We start from the raw sequence: 18,658 nt of genomic DNA, 5'->3' as shown, positions 1-18,658 counted from the left end.
CTCTAGTTCCATCCACATTGTTGCAAATGGCAAGATTTGGGGGTTTTTGTGACTGCGTAGTATTCCACCGTATATACATACCACCTCTTCTTTATCCATTCATCTGTTGATGGACAGCTAGGCTCTTTCCATTGTTTGGTTATTGTAGAAATTGCTACTATAACATTTGGGTGCACATGTCCATTGCAATCACTACATTTGTATCTTTAGGGAAATACCCAGTGGTGCAATTGCTGGGTCATAGGGTAGCTCTATTTCCAACTTTTGAGGAACCTCCATACTGTTTTCCACAGTGGCTGCCCCAGTTTGCATTCCCAGCAACAGTGTAGGAGGGTTCCCCTTTTTCTGCATCCTCACTGACACCTGTCTTTTCCTGACATGTTAATTTTAGCCATTCTGACTGGTGTGAGGTGGTATCTCACTGTGGTTTTGATTTGTATTTCCCTAACGTCAAGTGACGTTGAGCATTTTTTTTTTTTTTATGTGTCTGTGGCCATCTGGATGTCTTTTTTGCAGAAATGTCTGTTCATGTCTTCTGCCCATTTCTTGATTGGATTATTTGTATTTGGGGTGTTGAGTTTGATTAAGTTCTTTATTGACTTTTGGACACTAGCCCTTTATCTGATCTGTCATTTGTGAATATCGTCTCTCATTCTGTCAGTTGTCTTTTAGTTTTGGTTGACTGTTTCCTTTGCTGTGCAAAAGCTTTTGATCTTGATGAAATCCCAATAGTTCATTTTTGCCCTTGCTTCCCTTGCCTTTGGTGATGTTTCTAGAAAGAAGTTGCTGTGGCTAAGGTCAAAGAGGTTGCTGCCTGTGTTCTTCTCAAGGATTGGGATGAATTTCTGTCTCACATTGAGGACTTTTTTCCATTTTGAGTCTATTTTTGTGTGTGGTGTAAGGAAATGGTCCAGTTTCATTCTTCTGCCTGTGGCTGTCCAATTTCCCCAACACTTTTTGTTGAAGAGGCTGTCTTCCGTTAGACATTCTTTCCTGCTTTGTCAAAGATTAGCTGACCATAGAGTTGAGGGTCCATTTCTGGGCTCTGTATATCTTTTGACCTATGTGCCTGTGTTTGTGTCAGTACCATACTGTCTTGATTATAGCTTTGTAATATAACCTGAAGTCTGGAATTGTGATGCCACCAACCTTGGTTTTCTTTTTCAACATTCCTCTGATTATTCAGGTTTTTTTCTGGCTCCACATAAATTTTAGGATTATTTGTTCCATTTCTTTGAAAAAAAAAAAAGGATGGTATTTTAATAGAGATTGCACTAAATGTGTAGATTGCTCTAGGTAACATATACATTTTCACAATATTTGTTCTTCCAATTCATGAGCATGGGACATTTTTCCATTTCTTTGTGTCTTCCTCAATTTCTTTCATCAGTACTCTATAGTTTTCTGAGTACAGATTCTTTGCCTCTTTGGTTAGTTTTTTCCTAGGTATCTTATGGTTTGGGGGAAAATTATAAATGGGACTGACTCCTTAATTTCTCTTTCTTCGGTCTTATTGGTGGTGTATAGAAATGCAACTTATTTCTGTGCATTGATTTTATATCTTCACACTTTACTGAATTCCTGTACAAGTTCTAGCAGTTTTGGAGTGGAGTCCTTTGGGTTTTCCACATACAGTATCATATCATCTGCAAAGAGTGAGAATTGCACTTCTTCTTTGCTGATTCAGATGCCTTTTACTTCCTTTTGTTGTCTGATTGCTGAGGCTAGGACTTCTAGTACTATGCTGAATAGCAGGGGTGATAGTGAACAGCCCTGCCGTGTTCCTGACCTTAGGGGGAAAAGCTTTCAGTTTTTCACCTTTGAGAATGATATTTGCTGTGGGTTTTTCATAGATGGCTTTTATGATATTGAGGTATGTACCTTCTATCATACACTGTGAAGAGTTTTGATCGAGAAAGGATGCTGTACTTTGTCAAATGCTTTTTCAGCATCTATTGAGAGTATCACATGGTTCTTGTTCTTTCTTTTATTAATATATTGTGTCACCTTGATTGACTTGCAGATGTTGAATCAATCTAGCAGCCCAGGAATAAATTCCACTTGGTCATGGTGAATGATCCTTTTAATGTAGTGTTGGATCCTATTGGCTAGTATTTTGGTGAGAATTTTCATATCTGTGTTTATTAAGGATTCTGGTCAGTAATTCTCCTTTTTGATGGGGTCTTTGGTTTTGGGATCAAGGTAATGCTTGCCTCATAAAATGAGTTTGGAAGTTTCCCATCCATGTCTATATTTTGGATCAATTTCAGGAGAATAGGTATTAATTCTTCTCTAAATGTTTGGTAGAGGGGCATCTGGGTGGCTCAGTCATTAAGCATCTGCCTTTGGCTTGGGTTGTTCTGCATGGGGCTCCCTGTTTGGCAGGAAGCCTGCTTCTCCCTCTGCACTCCCCCTGCTTGTATTCCTTCTCTTGATGTCTCTCTCTGTCAAATAAATAAAATCTTAAAAAAATAAAATAAATTTTTGGTGGAATTCCCCTGGGAAACCATCTGGTCCTGGGGCTCTTGATTTTTGAGAGATTTTTGATTACTTCTTCAATCTCCTTACTGGTTTGGGGTCTGTTCAGGTTTTCTATTTCTTCCTGGTTCAGTTTTAGAAGTTTATATGTTTTTTTGATAAGTCTAGCCAAGGGTTTATCAATCTTATTAATTCTTTCAAAGAACCAGCTCCTAGTTTCGTTGATTTGTTCTACTGTTATTCTGGTTTCTATTTCATTGATTTCTGGCCTGATCTTTATTACTTCTCTTTTCCTGCTGGGTTTAGGCTTTCTTTGCCGTTCTTTTTCCAGCTACTTTAGGCGTACGGTGAGGTTGTGTAGTTGAGAACTTTCTTGTTTCTTGATAAAGGCTTGTATTGCCTTTCTTCTCAGGATTGCCTTTGCCATATCCCCAAAATTTCAAAAGTTGTGTTTTCATTATCATTTGTTTCCATGAATTTTTTCACTTCTTCTTAAGTTTTCTGGTTGATCCATACATTCTTTCGTAGGATGCTCTTTAGCCTCCACGTACTGGAGTTCTTTCCAACTGTCCTCTCGTGGTTGAGTTCTAGTTTCAAAACACTGTGGTCTGAAAATACACAGGGAATGATCCCAATCTTTTGGTACTGGTTGAAACCTGATTTGTGACCCAGGATGTGATCTATTCTGGAGAATGTTCCATGTATACTGGAGAAGCATGTGTATTCTGTTGCTTTGGGGTGGAATGTTTAAAGTATGTCCATCTGGTCCAGTGTGTCATTTAAAGCCTTTATTTCCTTATTGATCTTTTGTTTAGATGATCTGTCCATTTCAGTGAAGGGGGTGTTAAAGTCCCCTACAATTATTGTATTATTATCAATGTGCTTCTTTGATTTTGTTAATTGGTTTATATAATTGGCTGCTCCCATGTTAAGGGTGTAGATATTTAAAGTTGTTAGATCTTTTTGTTGGACAGACCATTTAAGTATATTATAGTGTCCTTATTCATCTCTTACTATAGTCTTTGGCTTAAAATCTAATTATCTGATGTAAGAAGTGCCACCCCAGTTTTCTTTGGATGTCCATTAGCATGGTAAATTGTTTTCCACCTCCTAATTGTTTAAATTCCACCTGCTAAATTGTTTTCCACCTCCTTTCAATCTGGAGGTGACTTTGGTTCTGAAATGAGTCTCTTATAGACAGCATATTGATGGGTCTTGTCTTTTTATCTGATACCCCGTGTCTTTTGATTGGGGCACTTAGCCTATTTTCATTCAGGGTAACTGTTGAAAGATAGGAATTTTTGTAAGGTGTCACCTTGTAAGGTGACTGTTAATGTATATTTTCTCTGTTCCTTTCTGATCTGTTACTTTTAGGCTCTCTCTTTGCTTAGAGGACCCCTTTCAATATTTCCTTGAGGGCTGGATTGGATTACAAATTCTTTTAGTTTTTGTTTGACCTGGAAGCTTTTTATCTCTCCTTCTATTTTCAGTGATAGCCCAGCTGGATATAGTCTTCTTGGCTGCATATTTTTCTCATTTACTGCTCTGAATATATCATGCCAGTCCATTCTGGCCTGCCAGGGCTCTGTGGATAGGTCTGCTGCCAATCAATATTACTACTATTGTAGGTTACAGACCTCTTGACCCTAGCTGCTTTCAGCATTTTCTCCTTGTCACTGAGACTTGTAAGTTTTACTTTTAGATGATGTGATGTTGACCTATTTTTATTGATTTTTGAGGTGGGTTCTCTATGCCCCCTGGATTTTCATGCTTTCCCCCCTTGCCATATTAGGGAAATATTGTACTAAAATTTGCTCCAATATACGTTCTGCCCCTCTCTTTCTTTGTTCTTCTATCTGGGATCCCAATTATTCTAACATTGTTTCATCTTATGGTATCACTTATCTCTTGAATTCTTACTTCATGGTCCAGTAGTTGTTTATCTCTTTTTTTCAGCTTCTTTTTTCTCCATCATTTGGTCTTATATATCACTAATTCTCTCTTCTGCCTCATTTATCCTAGCAGTAAGAGCCTCCATCTTTTATTGCACCTCATTAATAGCTTTCTTGATTTCAGCTTGTTTAGATTTTAGTTCTTTTATTCTCCAGAAAGAAATTTTATTTCTCCAGTAAGGGATTCTCTAGTATCTCCCAGGCTTTTTTCAAGCTCAACTAACATCTTTATAATCATCATTCTGAGCTCTATCTCTGACATTTTACTAATGTCTGTATTGATTAGGTCCCTAACCTTCATTACTGCTTCTTGTTCTTTTCTTTGAGATGACTTTTTCCACCTTGTTGTTTTGTCCAGAGAAGAATCAATGAATGAGAGAATGAAATACTAAAAGGGTAACAAATCCTAAGAAAAATATACACTAACCAAATCAGAAGAGATCTGAAACCAGGGGGAGAATAATGAAGGGGGAAAAAATTATATATATTAGACTGGTGAATAGAAGAGAGCCATACACTTGATTTGGGTTGTTTTGGTCTGTTAGAAGAAACTGCCCCCCAAAATTTTAAAGAAAGAAAAACTTAGATATATACAAAAATAAAGGTAAACACAAAGAAGGGATGGAATGACTGTAAAGATAAAACTTGTAAAAGGTTTTAAAAAGGGAACTGATAAAATAAATTGGTTGAAAAAAGAAAAAAAAAAGGAGAGAATGTGATCAGGCTGGAGCCTAGAACAAAGCCATATGCTAGGTCGAGGGTATATTTTGGTCTGTTAGAAGAAACTATATCCCAAAATTTTAAATAAAAACTTATATGTATCCAAAAAATAAGGTTAAATACAAAATAAGGTTAAAATAAAGATTGACTATATTATGTTATATGTTATGTTATGACTATAACAATGAAAATTTAAAAAATTTTTTTAACAAGGTTAATAAGATAAAATAGTTAAAATAGGTTAAAGTAGGAAAGAGGAAAAATTTTAAAAAAATGAAAATTAAAAAAAATTTAACTTTGAAAGACTAAAGATCATGGGGGAAAGGCCATGAGTTTTATGTGTTGCTTTCCCCTAGCTCTAGAGTTCTGCAGTTCCCATTGACTGGTGAACTTGGTCTTGGCTGAATATTCTTGCTGATCTTCTGGGGAAGGCATCTATTGCAGTGATTCTTAAATGTCTTTGCCTAAGGTGGAATTGCACCCTCTTGCCACAGGCCAGGCTAAGTAATCTGTTCAGGTTTGCTCTCAGGAGCTTTTGTTCCCTGAACGCTTTCCATACAGCTTTGGAGGATGGGAATGAAGATGGCGGCCTTCCAATCTCCAGCCCAGAGGAGATGAGAACTCAGGGCCCCACGCTTCAGTGAGCCCTCAGAGAAAAGTAGTCAATCCCTTCCATCTTCCTGGTCTCTGGTCATACTCCAAGCTCACCCAGCCTGTGACCAAGCATTTCTATCTCTGGCACACAGCCCCATTTGGAGTCTCCAAACTCAGCAGATTCCTGCCAAGTGCTCTTATGCTGCTGCACCTGGGGGGAGGAAGGTGAGTCTCCCCAGATCCATCCTTTTTCGGGCCCCTCCTCTAAGAGTAGTGGCCTGTCTGTGCCTCGTATCATGGTTTAAGGTAACCCCAAGTTGAGAGCCATTCCTCTGCTCCATCTCTGTAGCTGGCTTCCCTGCTCTGATACCTGGGAGCTCTGCCACACTCAGAGACGCCTGGTCTTTGTGTGACCCTGATGGTCCTGAGACCACACAGACCCAGCAAGGATTCCACCCCCTGCCTAGCCACCAGAGTGATATCCCTCAGGGGAACAGACTTACACAAGTTCTGGTGTTGTGCTCTGCTCCTCTGTCACTTGCTGGATAAGTGGCTGACAGAGGCTCCCTCTCCCCATGGTCCATCTTCCCAAATATCACCTCAGATTCTTTTCTTTGCATGTCCTACCTTCCAGAAAGTGGTTGCCTTTCAGCTCATAGAATTGTTTCTATTCTTCTCTTCGATCTCCTATTGAGATTGTAGGTGTTCAGAGTGGTGTGATAGCTATCTAGCTGAATTCCTGGGACCAGGAGGTCTCCTTCTCCTCTATCATCTTGCTCCTCCCACAGGGATTGTCCATTTGGATACAATGTTAATTTAAGGATAATTATTTCCTCCTTCTTTGGCCACTTCCTGGTCACCAACTGCAAATATACGCAGAAAAAAAATTAAAAAGATTTTTGTATTTCTAGAGATGTGACAGTGTAAATGAGTGATGTAGCCCCAAGAAACTAGGTGACTAAAGTGGCAGCTAAAAGGACAGATTTACCCAGTTCCAGCAGATTGTTGCCATACAGGTAAGAAAATAGGGTTTAGATTTTGTTTTCAAGAAAAAATAGAGATCTAAAGTTTTATGTGAAATCTCCCTTGTTGAGAAATAATATACCTTTTGTGTTGTATTGTCCATACCACATAAAACCCATGGCACCATATCCTTGTCTTTGCCATAAGAGTCGAACTTTCTGGAGCAATATACCCTATCCTTCCAGGTCAGTTTACCCTACCCACTCTGTACTCCCTCTTCCTGAGATCTCACTACTCCCATGGCTTTAGTTATTAGCCAAGTCCCAGACTTCTCATCTGAGCTTCTGAGTAGGCAGAAATATCTAACTTCCTGCATCTGGCTGGTATCCCAAACTCACCATGTCTAAAATGGAAGTCACTATCTAATCTCTCAAATAAATCCATTCTTCCCCCCATATTTCTTATTTTAGTGCATTACATGGCCAACTGCCTTGTTTGATAGGTACCAAACTACCCTTAATTTTCCACACCCCATCAATTCCAAGAAGTGCCAATTGTTAACAAACATCCCATTACTCACTTCTCTCTAAATTCACTGCTAGTACTTACTGCAAGTTGTTACTATCTTTTGCTTAGAGTATAAAGTTTTTTTAAAAAAGATTTTATTCATTTATTTGACAGAGAGAGATCACAAGTGGGCAAAGAGGCAGGCAGAAAGAGAGGGAAGGGGAAGCAGGCTCCCCGCCAAGTAGAGAGCCTGACGCAGGGCTCGATTCCAGGACCCTGAGATCATGACCTGAGCTGAAGGCAGAGGCTTAACCCACTGAGCCAACCTGGCACCCCTTGCATAGAGTATATTGGAGATATTTTTACTTAAGTTGGGGTCTGTAGCTGTCATACAAATGGGAAAATGTATGTCAAATCTCAGGCGCAGGGTGCCTAGATGGCTCAGTTTGTTAAGCAACTGCCTTTGGCACAGGTCATGATCCCTGGGTCCTGGGATCAAGTCCTGCATTGTGCTCCCTGCTCATCAGGGAATCTGCTTCTCTCTCTCCCTCTGCCCCTCCTTCCTGTTTGTTCTCTTTCTCTCAAATAAACAAAATCTTAAAACAAAACAAAACAAAAACCCAGAAAAACAACATAAAAACCTCAGACACGATCAGCCAGTGAGACACTCAGACTATGGAAAACCAAACGTAGGAACTGTCGTTTCTTAGTTTCTCCCCTTCGGGGCATCCTCTCTCCTCTTTACATGGGTTCTCAAAAGCTATTTAAATTGTTCTCTCTTGTTCTTTCTATTTTCTCTTTGTCTAGCTGATACAGTTGCATTTCCAGAAGTTAAATGTCCATGTGGTGCACATCCAAATCCTGCAAACATATCTTTAGTCTTGTCTGTTGCAAAGAATGCCCCAGTGACTCAGGAATGCGGATCTCTTTTTGAGTTAGTGCTTTCATTTCCTTCAGATAAATAACTACCCAGAAGCAGAATTGCTGGATCACATTGTAGTATTACTTTTAATTTTTGGAGAACCTCCATACCGTTTCCATAGTGGCTACACTGGTTTGCATTCCCACCAACAAGATGCTAGGTTTCCCTTTTCCTGCAGATTTTTAGGGTTACCGCCTCTCGTTCATCCTTTGTGTCTCAATTCAAGTAACATTTTCTCAGAATGATCTTCCCAGCACTCCCAGCTAAGGCACTCATTTCACTGAATGGCACTATCACTTTACAGTTTTTCTTCTTCAGAAAGAACAGCACCTGAAATATTTTTTATTTGTTTACATGATGAATGTCTACCTGTCCACATGAAGGCAAGCACTTGTTTACTGTTTACTAAAATACTTTCCATTTCCAGAGTAACAGCACATAATAGGTGTTCCGTAAATACATTAACTGACTCTTTCTGAATATGCAGGTGCAGGCTAATTAAGCCTTCAGTATCCTAAAGACTTAAAAGATTACACACTGTCAAAGCAAATGTGTGCTTTTCTGAATGTATCTAGTGACCTCTGCTGGAATTTTAGAGGACAACATTCAGGAATATGGAAAGCAGATAATTTTTCTTTTTCTGATTCCTCTCCAAATCTTATTACAGAAATTATCCCCTTTCTCTCTTTCTCTCTCTCTCTCCTCTCTCTCTCTCTCATACACACACACACAGAGGAAAGAGGATTCACCCACATAACATGAATAGAGGAGGATATTATCCTGTGAACAGATCTCAAATGTTTCCATTTATTTCCCTCTTCTTGACTGAAAGGAGCAATTTTGAAAATGGCATTTACTATTTAAAAGAATTGGTAAAGGGTGTCTGCTTGTTGGAAATTATAGGATCAAAAGAGTTACATAGGTCTACTTTGAGGGTCATTAGGAGATGATGTGTTGCTGAGAATGCTGGTACTTGAGGAAAAAACCCTGAATGAGAATTGAGGACCAGGAATTTCAAAAAGTCAGAGTAATAGAGTGGGAGTGAGTAAAACAATCATCAGGTGATCTGATTAAACTTTTGAAAACAGTTTTTTTTTTTAAATTATCATTGACCAGTCAAGATTAAATTCTTTGTATGTTATACCAAAACACACACTGGAATTTATACATTTTCATTTAGATTTCAAATTTAGATTATAAATTTGGACTTCAAATTTAGATTATAAAGGTAGACTATAGTAACTAGGAATAATTTTTTTAATGTTCTAGAAACAGAAACCAAAGCATACTTAGGAAATCTAAAGGGATTTAAAGCATAGAAACGGTCCCAGTGAATTCTTCATGGAATCTAAAGTGGTCTGCAAACTTAAAAAGGGGAATTGCTAATCTTGGATCACTTTGGAAGTGATGAAATAAACACTGATGACTACATGAGTCTAGGAGTTTGGTCAAAAGGACAAGGGCTAAAGGTCTGGATTTGTGTCATGCTCAGCCTATGAGGGTTCCACCACCCAAAGGGGTGCTTGCCTAAGTCCCGAACCCGAGAATTTTACATGTGGTTGAGTTGTTTTAGGTTAATATTGATTGGAGATACTGTCCTCCCTGGACCTGCCCAGAAAGACTGTAAAGAGGAGCTGAGAATTCTTGCTTAAACTGAAGAGTTCTCTGGGAGGCACGTTAGATTTTGTTGGACTGGTTTACATCGATGAGAAGTTCCCCAAGCCTGAGATCTTCTAACTTGAACCTACACAGCTCTCTGCACACTGCTCCTGGGATCCCAGTGTATTGAATAAAGGATTCAGAAAAGCTTCAGAGGACTGGAAAAAGAATGCTCCGAGGCCGATCTCTATCTGTGACATCCCTGAGTGGGCTTCCTCGGTGGGAAGTTGAAGAACTTCCTGTGGAAGATTTACTGCTTTTTGAAGTTGCTTGGGAAGTAACCAATAAAGGTTTGTACTGCCCTGGAAGGTGGCTATTTGCCAGATTGGTGAAGAATGTAGGTTAAGATATCACAGGTGACTTTAGTGAGAATGAATTGACAGGGAGGAGGAATGTAAACTTACTAAATGTCAATTCTGGTTAGATTTAACTTTGTCTGTTTCAACAGGTGGCTATAACTTAGATGTGGCTGTGTGTTGGAGGGAGAGAACGCTGAAAATACTACTCATTGCCAGGGAATGTGCATTTAAGCTGAAATATGAAATACAGGTTATGACAAAACAGAATAGAGAGCTAATATTTCATTTTTCAGTTTTATGATTTCTCTCAACAAAGAAACATAACCATGTACTTTTTTAAGGAGAACCATATGTGATTGGGACCAATGACAAACTTTAATGTCATATACTGTAAAAGGTTATATGACATACATAGTAATATTGCTAATAATTCACAAATAGCTTGGAATTACAGTTTTAACTTAGCAGCTGCTCAGAAAGCATTACGTCAAGCTCCTATAAGAAGAATAAGAGTATTTCAAACTTGGAGGAATTATATTTGGCATCTGTTCTAATTTTCACCTTATGCTAAGTGTTCAGAGTTCTCACATGTACATAGTTATGAAATTAATAAAATCTCCTTTTTAATAAAATTAATAAAATCTTGAAATCCCAAAAGTGAAAATCAATCCTGCTTATGTACAAATGCAGGAAGGAATGTGAGAAAACAAAGCAGTCTTCTACTCTGTAGTTTAGTGAGGTGGAAACAAAGAAAGCAGAAACCTTATTATGGAAAATTGTTTGATGAAGAGCTGTATCTAATGTACTTTTTCCTATGGTGTTTAAATATGTCCACAGTTCCAGGGAACAGAGTCGTCTTTTTTATTCATAGATGCCAGAGTAAGACTTGAAAGAAGGTTTTTCTCTACAGAGTAGGCAGGAACTCAAGGACATAGCTTGTCAGTGGAAAAATTGGGGGCGTTCTTTAGCACCAGGAATCAGTTCAGAGGACCTCTGTGTGTGTTCCAGCACCTAAACAGAGTTCTTCTCCTTCCTTCTTTCTTCCTTTTCTCTCTATTTAGCAAACATTAATGGAGCATTGTTTACTGGTGCTAGGAATACACTGGTGCGCACTGTTACCCCATGGGGTTTACATCCAGGTCCTGTGTGGGCTGATCTCAGGGCCTAGAACGGTGACTGGTGCACAGAAAATGCTCAGTGGATTTTTTTTCTTTGGAATGAAGGAATGAATACATTTCAGCCCTCACTGCCTTTGAAACCTATTTTCTTTCATTTCCCCTATAAAGGAAAGGAAATTTTGTGTGTGTGGAGAAGGGAACAACAAAATTTCACCCAGCTGACATCTTCAACATGTCTTTATTTTAATACTTATTACAGTCGTATCTTTTAGAAAGTTTCATATAAATGGACAATTATTGAGTTCATCCCTGACAATACATTGACACTGTATATGTAGCTTTTTTTTTTTTTAATTTACTTTGAACTTTCAATTCCCTGCAGTTCATGGCAGTGATAGGAGGCATCTTAGAATCCAACTCCTCTATTTCAAAAATGAAATGGATGACTAAGGCATTAACTGATCAAGCAAATGGAATGGTTGGGACTAGCATTTAGGTCTTCTTCAAGGTCACTTCTCTTTTTTACTACCCACAAGAATTAAAAATTAATATCATTGCCTAAGGAAATGCCCTATAGGTGAAAGAACATAGGACTTGCGATCAAAAGCCATAAATTTCTAAGACTTTGAAGAAACATTCTTTAAACTGTCTGAATATCAAGTTTCTTCATGAATGAAATAAATGTACTATGATCCAGCCATTTTATAAAGTTTTGTGGCAAGCAAGGAAATCTATTCATATCCAAGAAAACAAAAGATTTCTGACAGGGAAAAAAAAATCCCATTCTGCTAGAATTCTGTCAGTATAAAATAGACATGTGTATAATATAAAAATGAGAGTCACAGTTAAATTACTGGATATTAATTCTCAGACTTCAGAATAACACTTTCTACTTGTTCGTATTACCCTTGGCATTTATTGCTTTTATTCATTTATCCATTTGTTATTGCTATTTATTTATTATTCAATAAAAATTCATCAGGTGTTTATTAGGTGTCAGGCACTGGAAAATGAAGAAGATAGAGCTTCATAACATGGAATTGATTCCCAATCTTCCAGAATTTACAAACTTGTAGGTAGACCTTGAACACGCAATTATAGTCAAATGTGATGACAATAAGAATAAGAGAAGGAGGGGCTCTAAGAGATACACTGAGAACCCATAAGAGACTCTTAACCATAGGAAACAAACTGAGGGCTGCTGGAGGGGAGGAGAGTGCAGGGATGGGGTAACTGGGTGATGGGCATTGAGGAGGGTGTGTGATGGCACGGGCACTGGGTGTTGCATGGAACTGACGAGTCACTAAATTCTACCTCTGAAACTACTAATACACTGTATGTTGATTAATTGAACTAAAAAAAGAAAAAGACTACGCACTGGGGGCTGGGAAGGGGAGGTTTCTACCTAAATCGGTGTTGGGGAAAAGCACCTCTGTAGGGAGGAGACAATTGAGCTAACACCTGGAGGAGGAAAAGCCACTGGGTAAGGATGAGGGAACAGGGATAAGGAGGGGACAGAGTACTTTTTGAGGGAGGGCGGTATGTCCATATGCAGAGGTGATCGAGTGTACTCTTCAAAGATCTGAGGGAAGCTTAGAAAGAGGAAAGGAGTGGAGGGGTGGCTGCCCATGGGAAGGACCAGCAGGGGGTAGTTTGTGAAGTTTATGGTTAATGATGGGAAGTTCTAAGTAGTGGGAAGTGCTAAGTGGTCTGATGTATTTTTGAAAAACACTATTACTAGTTGCACGAGAGGATAGCAGGAAAGAAAGAGACAAGTTAAAGACTGTTGCTTGGCCTACAATGAAGAGGTTTACACATATGTCAGAAAACAAAGTTCACTTTTTCCTTTGTTTGTGCCTCATTACAATGATTTCTTCTCCATAGACCTGCCCAAATCATAGTAGACGAAGGACCAATTATTATGTTGAGGATATCTGAGATTATTAAAAAGACCTTAATGAATATTGACACAAATAATGATAGCTAATCTAATATATGTGAATAACTCTGAAATGTAGTTGTTGAATGAATGCTTCTTTTTAAAAATTTACTAAAAATAGGGGTGCCTGGGTGGCTCAGTCAATTAAGCATCCAACTCTTGATTTCAGCTCAGGTCATGATCTCAGGGTGGTGAGATCTAGCCCTGAGTCAGGCTGAGCACTGAGCCTGGAATCAGCTTGGGGTTCTCTCTCTCCTTCTCCCTCTGCCCCTCCCCTCACCACGTATGCTCTCATGTGCGTGCTCTCTCTCTCTTAAAAAAAAAAAAAAAAAAATTAAAAACAGTTCATTTTGGCTCAAAGCCAGCAAGTAATATAATACATACAATACTTCTACTATCTCCCTTCTCAACCCAGACACCGTAGGTCTGGGTCACATGGTGTGAACAGCATATGGAAAAACATGAAGATTGCAGTCGGAATGGTGTGGTAGAAACTGATTATAATTGTGAGTCTGCTCTTCTGGGGCAGAGATTCTGAAGGTGGGACCTTGAGAAAAGTGGGCTTCGAGGAGTTTGTAAACCTTTAAAATTGTATCTGAAAATGGTATGTGTAAGTCTTCTTTTGGGGAAAAGGACTGAATGCCTTCATTAGATTTCCAAAACCCTCCATGATGGATATGAGAACCTGCTTGCTAGCTACCTGAGCCCTGGGTTCCTTTTCGTTAACGGGAAGTGCCCAGAGTCAAAATGAAAACCCATTTCCCATAAGTATTGTTTCCCAAATGGCTTTTCTCTAGGGCAGAATAGAAAGGATTCTACCTTCCCCAAGACCAAAGATAACTGGTTTTTCTGCGACACTGCTCATTTTCTTCCTCTGTCCTAGCCACCCACCGCTTTTAAAAATCCATCACTATATTGCTCCAGACAGTTATATATAGTTTGGCTGTCTACAACCTGTGGACTCTCGAGTCAGACTTCCTGGACTGGAATCCCAACTCCTTCCTTACCTGTGTGATGTTGGATTGGTCTCATAGCCTCTCTCTGCCTCAGTTTGCCTATTTAAAATAAAGGTAATAATAGCATGTATCTATAATGGTGTTGTGAAAACTAAAACAAATACCAACTGTAAATCACTTAGAACAGGGCCTCGCATTTAGTAAATGCTCTGGCGGTGTTAACTTATTATTATTTCTTCATAAAATGTATTCATCAAAGGAGGAAATTGGGTCATTCGTTTTCATACTGCCTTTCACTTTGAGCAATTCCATGATTCTGTTTTCAAATGAGTTATGGATCAGGATTATAGTAAGTAGGGGTGATGTCCCTTTGCCTGGCATGGATTCACGGTGGCCATGTCAGTGGCATCCTGAGCCTCACCACAAGAAACACAATCCACGCAAGCACCATGCTCCGCACATCCACAGCTTCAAGAGGAGCCCTGTGTCCTCACTTCCTTTTCACCCAGATGACCCTGTCTGAGCCTCTTCTGTCGAAAACATTTGCATTTACCATTGTGGTACAGTCAGGGTGGGGAGAGCTATTGGCTTGCTCCAAGCTGTCATCTCCCACTGCCCAAGACTGCTGATGCTTTATTTTGAAGCCAAAGACCCAGCAAAGCTCTGGACACATCAACATTTGTTGACCATGGTCGTCTTTCCTATCAGGTTTGATGCCTCAGAGAAGGATGTCTAAGTGTAGAATGACTACTCTTGTTCTGCAGCTGTCTTGAGATGGGGAGGCCAGATTAGTTTTTGCTCTGTATACTGAAGTCATATAACTTCCCAATTCTGTAACTTTAATTTTTTTTATTTTTTTTAAGATTTTGTTTATTTATTTTACAGACAGAGATCACAAGCAGGCAGAGAGGCAGGCAGAGAGAGAGAGGAAGGAAAGCAGGCTCCCCGCTGAGCAGAGAGCCTGTTGTGGGGCTTGATCCCAGGACTCTGGGATCATGCCCTGAACCGAAGGCAGAGGATTTAACCCACTGAGCCACCCAGGCGCCACCAAATTCTGTAACTTTTAAACATTTTTAAAAGTAATGAAGATTGTCCTTGAACAACACAATTTTGAGTGCATGTGTCCACTTATATGCAGACTTTTTCAATAAATATAGTACTGTAAAGGTATTTTCTCTACACTAGGATGTTTTTGAACAATATTTTCCTTTCCTAGCTTGCTTTATTCTTAGAGGAGAGTGTAAAATACATATAGCATACAAGTATAGGCTAATTGTTTATGTTATCAGTAAGGTTTCAGGTCAACAGGCTATTAGTTGTTTTTGTGGATTCAAAAGTTATATTTTGATTTTTTGATTGCATGGGAGATTGGCACCCCAACCATCCCTTGTTCAAGGGTCAAATGTATATCCTTATTATATATAATATAGAGAGAGTATAATAATATACAATATATGTTCGTGTATACACACACACACATATACACACTTTGGCTGGTGTCCACATTCCATACCACTTTGGAGTCCCAATTTTAGCAATATCAGCAGTGTTTCTATATGAAAACTTGAGGTTTTAGCTATCTCCATGACATATGCCATAGGACCTCATCTTTTCTTTCTTATGAAAGGCCTGATACTTTGCCCTCATACAAAAGATAGCTCCCATGTTGTTTCAGGAAAATATAGATCAATAAAATACAAAGTACATGTTTGAAAGTGAAGGGTAAGTCAATTCAATGTAATTCAATGACCTACACCAGTAAAACAATAAGTCATTAAAAAAATATGTGTTGGGAACCTCTGGAATATCGTCCAAATTTGAAAATAGGAATGACTCTATTTCTTTGCCATCACACTCACCTATAAATAGCATGTCAGGAGAGGAGTTTTGGGTAAATGTGGCATCTAGACAAACTAAAGGCTGAGGAAAATACAAATATGGGGAGACAGAGCAAAGTTACAATGGACCTTGAACATATGAAATAGTGGTAAGATGACCTCCCCACGGAAAGACTATACATGAAGTAGTCTAGGGGGGAATGATTCATTTACCATTCGGTCTCAACCAATATAGGACTATATTTTTTTTAATTTTATGTTTTTATCCTGATACACTGAAAGCACATAGCCATACTATTTATGAACCCTCTAAGGTTACTTGGTGACTATTTCTATCAAGGTTGAAGGCCTCAAATGGGAAAAAGAAACAGCAAATTAACTAAGTGTTTAATTTTGCATCTCAATTCCCACATCTAATCTTTTTTTTTTTTTTTTTTTTGAGTAAAGAATTTCTCTTCTCCTTTTGGTCCTTTAGCAAATAAAAATGTGTTTGCATTTGCCCTAGTGTATTTGAATTTGAAACACATAGTCTAACAAATAAGGATATCCTAAATTCTCTAGGCAAGATACATAGCTGCAAATAAAAGAAAGTTTTAAAGATAGAAACGTGAATAAATCAAAAATAAATGCGTGCCATCAGAACCTAATAACATAGCCCCCTTTATAAGAAAAATGTGAAGGAAATAAGTCTACAGAAGAAATTATCTGAAAATCTTGTGTTTTTATGGATCATGAGTGTGAATAAAGCTTATATGTATATAAATACATTGCTAAGATATGGCTTATACACTTTAAAGAAAAAAATTCTTAGTTGTTTTCGCAAATTTTTTCTCTAAATTTGTTTTCTTAACAAATGTTTTTGACAGTTCATGACATTTTCCGGAATTTGGAGAACTATTTAGGCATACTTGATTCTGGCTTCAATTTATGTAGCCTCAGATTTATTGCTGATTGGGTAATTGAATCATTTCTGTTCTGGTCTTTTCTGGAAGCCTCTACGTGCAGGGTTTACAGATCATCTTCATGTGTTTTCGTCATCTGCCATCTGAGTTGTGATTGAAAGTTCTTATTGTTCTTTGTTCAAGTGACAGTTTTAAATTTCTTTACATTTTCTATAGCCATGAAATCTTCTCTTAGACATGGAGTTCTTAAAGACAAGAAGTTTATGTAGGCTCATGTGAAAACTGTTTGCATGAAATAATTACAAGTTAGGAATTCTATTAGCACTACCCTTTTATGAGTTAATGAATCCTATTGGTATTTATATAACAGTACCAACATCTGCATTTTGTGTCTCATCTTAAAAGGCAGTTCACCAAAAAGTATATTTTGAGTGGTTCAGGCTTAAAGAAAAATTTGCAGATGGCAAATTCTACCTTTTGGCCATAGATTGTGACTATTGATAAGATTTATCATTTATGTACCTCTGGGGCAAATAATACATTATATGTTAATTAAAAAAAGATTTATCATTTAAAGTCTAAATTACAACTGCTTAAGTTTAAGAGATACAACTGCTATCGAACCCTATATCCTGGTGAATTGAAATAACTTTAAAAAAACTGGAGTAAAAATAGAAACCTTTTTAAAAAATATACAAGTAATAAAATCACTCTAGGAAGTAGAGCTGAAGATTGGTGCCAGGATTTGTGATGGCTCTGGGATTTCACAGAGCATTTTTTAAAAAAATATTTTATTTATATATTTGACACACAGAGATCACAAGTAGGCAGAGAGGCAGGCAGAGAGAGAGAGAGAGAGGAGAAAGCAGTCTCCCTGCTGAGCAGAGAGCCTGATGCAGGGCTTGGTCCCAGGACCCTGAGATCACGACCCGAGCTGAAGGCAGAGGCTTAACCCACTGAGCCACCCAGACACCCTCATACAGCTTTCTTGAGCTGTTTCCTCACCTATAGCTCATGAACAGAGTACTGCTTAAGAAATTGATTCAGACTGCTTCATACTCTCATACAAGTTGATCGCTTAGGGCCAGCACAAGATACCCTGACTGAGTTTACGGAAGGTCTTCTGCTCGGTCCTCCCTATTCCTGCTGCCTAGTTGCTGCATCTCAAACCTTCCCTTTTGAATGCCTTTTATCCCCCCCTTGTCCACTGTGCTCTCAACTTAGGGCCTTGGATCTAACTCATGTCTTTGCTTAAAAAGTTCTTCTCCATAACTGCTTGCTTTATTTCTTCACCCTTTTAAGTACTTACTCGAATACTACATTGCATTGAGCCTTAGTCTTTGACACTGCTGCTACAACCTCCCTTTTGCCTCCAAGCTAAGTAATATTTTATCTCTGCTGAACAAATGAGCTAATAGAGCCTTAGACTGGTTGATTTAGCGAGTTCAATTTAGTTGTTCCCAATTTTTCACCATTATAATTCTTCCATAAATAACCCAATACACATATCTTTGGACACTCTTCTTATTTCCAAGAACAATATTCTAGATGTAGACATGCTGGATCCCAGGGTACACATAATTTTTTACTCTGTGTTTTAACAGCGATGGCAGCAATGCCAGAGGGGAAATGAGACACCACATGAAAATATGTATGCTAGGGTGCCTCAGTTGCTCAGTCCTTAAACATCTGCCTTTGGCTCAGGTCATGATTCCAGGGTCTTGGGATCGAGTCCCACATTGGACTCCAACTCCCTGCTTGGCCAGGAGCCTGCTTCTCCCTCTCCTCCCTGCTTTCTCTCTCAATATCTC

The 18,658-nt window shown here is 38.6% G+C and overlaps 1 protein-coding gene across 1 annotated transcript in view; it reads left to right on the top strand.

Moving 5' to 3' along the window:
* Positions 1-9,613: 9,613 nt before the first annotated feature.
* The window catches only part of GYS2 (glycogen synthase 2), a 52,218-nt gene continuing 43,173 nt past the window's right edge, over positions 9,614-18,658 (top strand). Inside the window, exon 1 of the mRNA XM_004771779.2 lies at positions 9,614-10,085. Coding sequence (XP_004771836.1) covers positions 9,965-10,085 — 121 coding nt within the window. The 5' untranslated portion in view covers positions 9,614-9,964. The remainder of the gene's footprint in view (positions 10,086-18,658) is intronic.

The sequence above is a fragment of the Mustela putorius genome, unplaced genomic scaffold (assembly GCF_011764305.1).
Source record: "Mustela putorius furo isolate JIRA1106 unplaced genomic scaffold, ASM1176430v1.1 tig00537227_pilon_pilon_pilon, whole genome shotgun sequence".
NCBI lineage: Eukaryota > Metazoa > Chordata > Mammalia > Carnivora > Mustelidae > Mustela > Mustela putorius.
The sequence above is the reverse complement of the archived record's forward strand: the minus strand, read 5'-3'. Positions and strand labels throughout refer to the sequence as shown.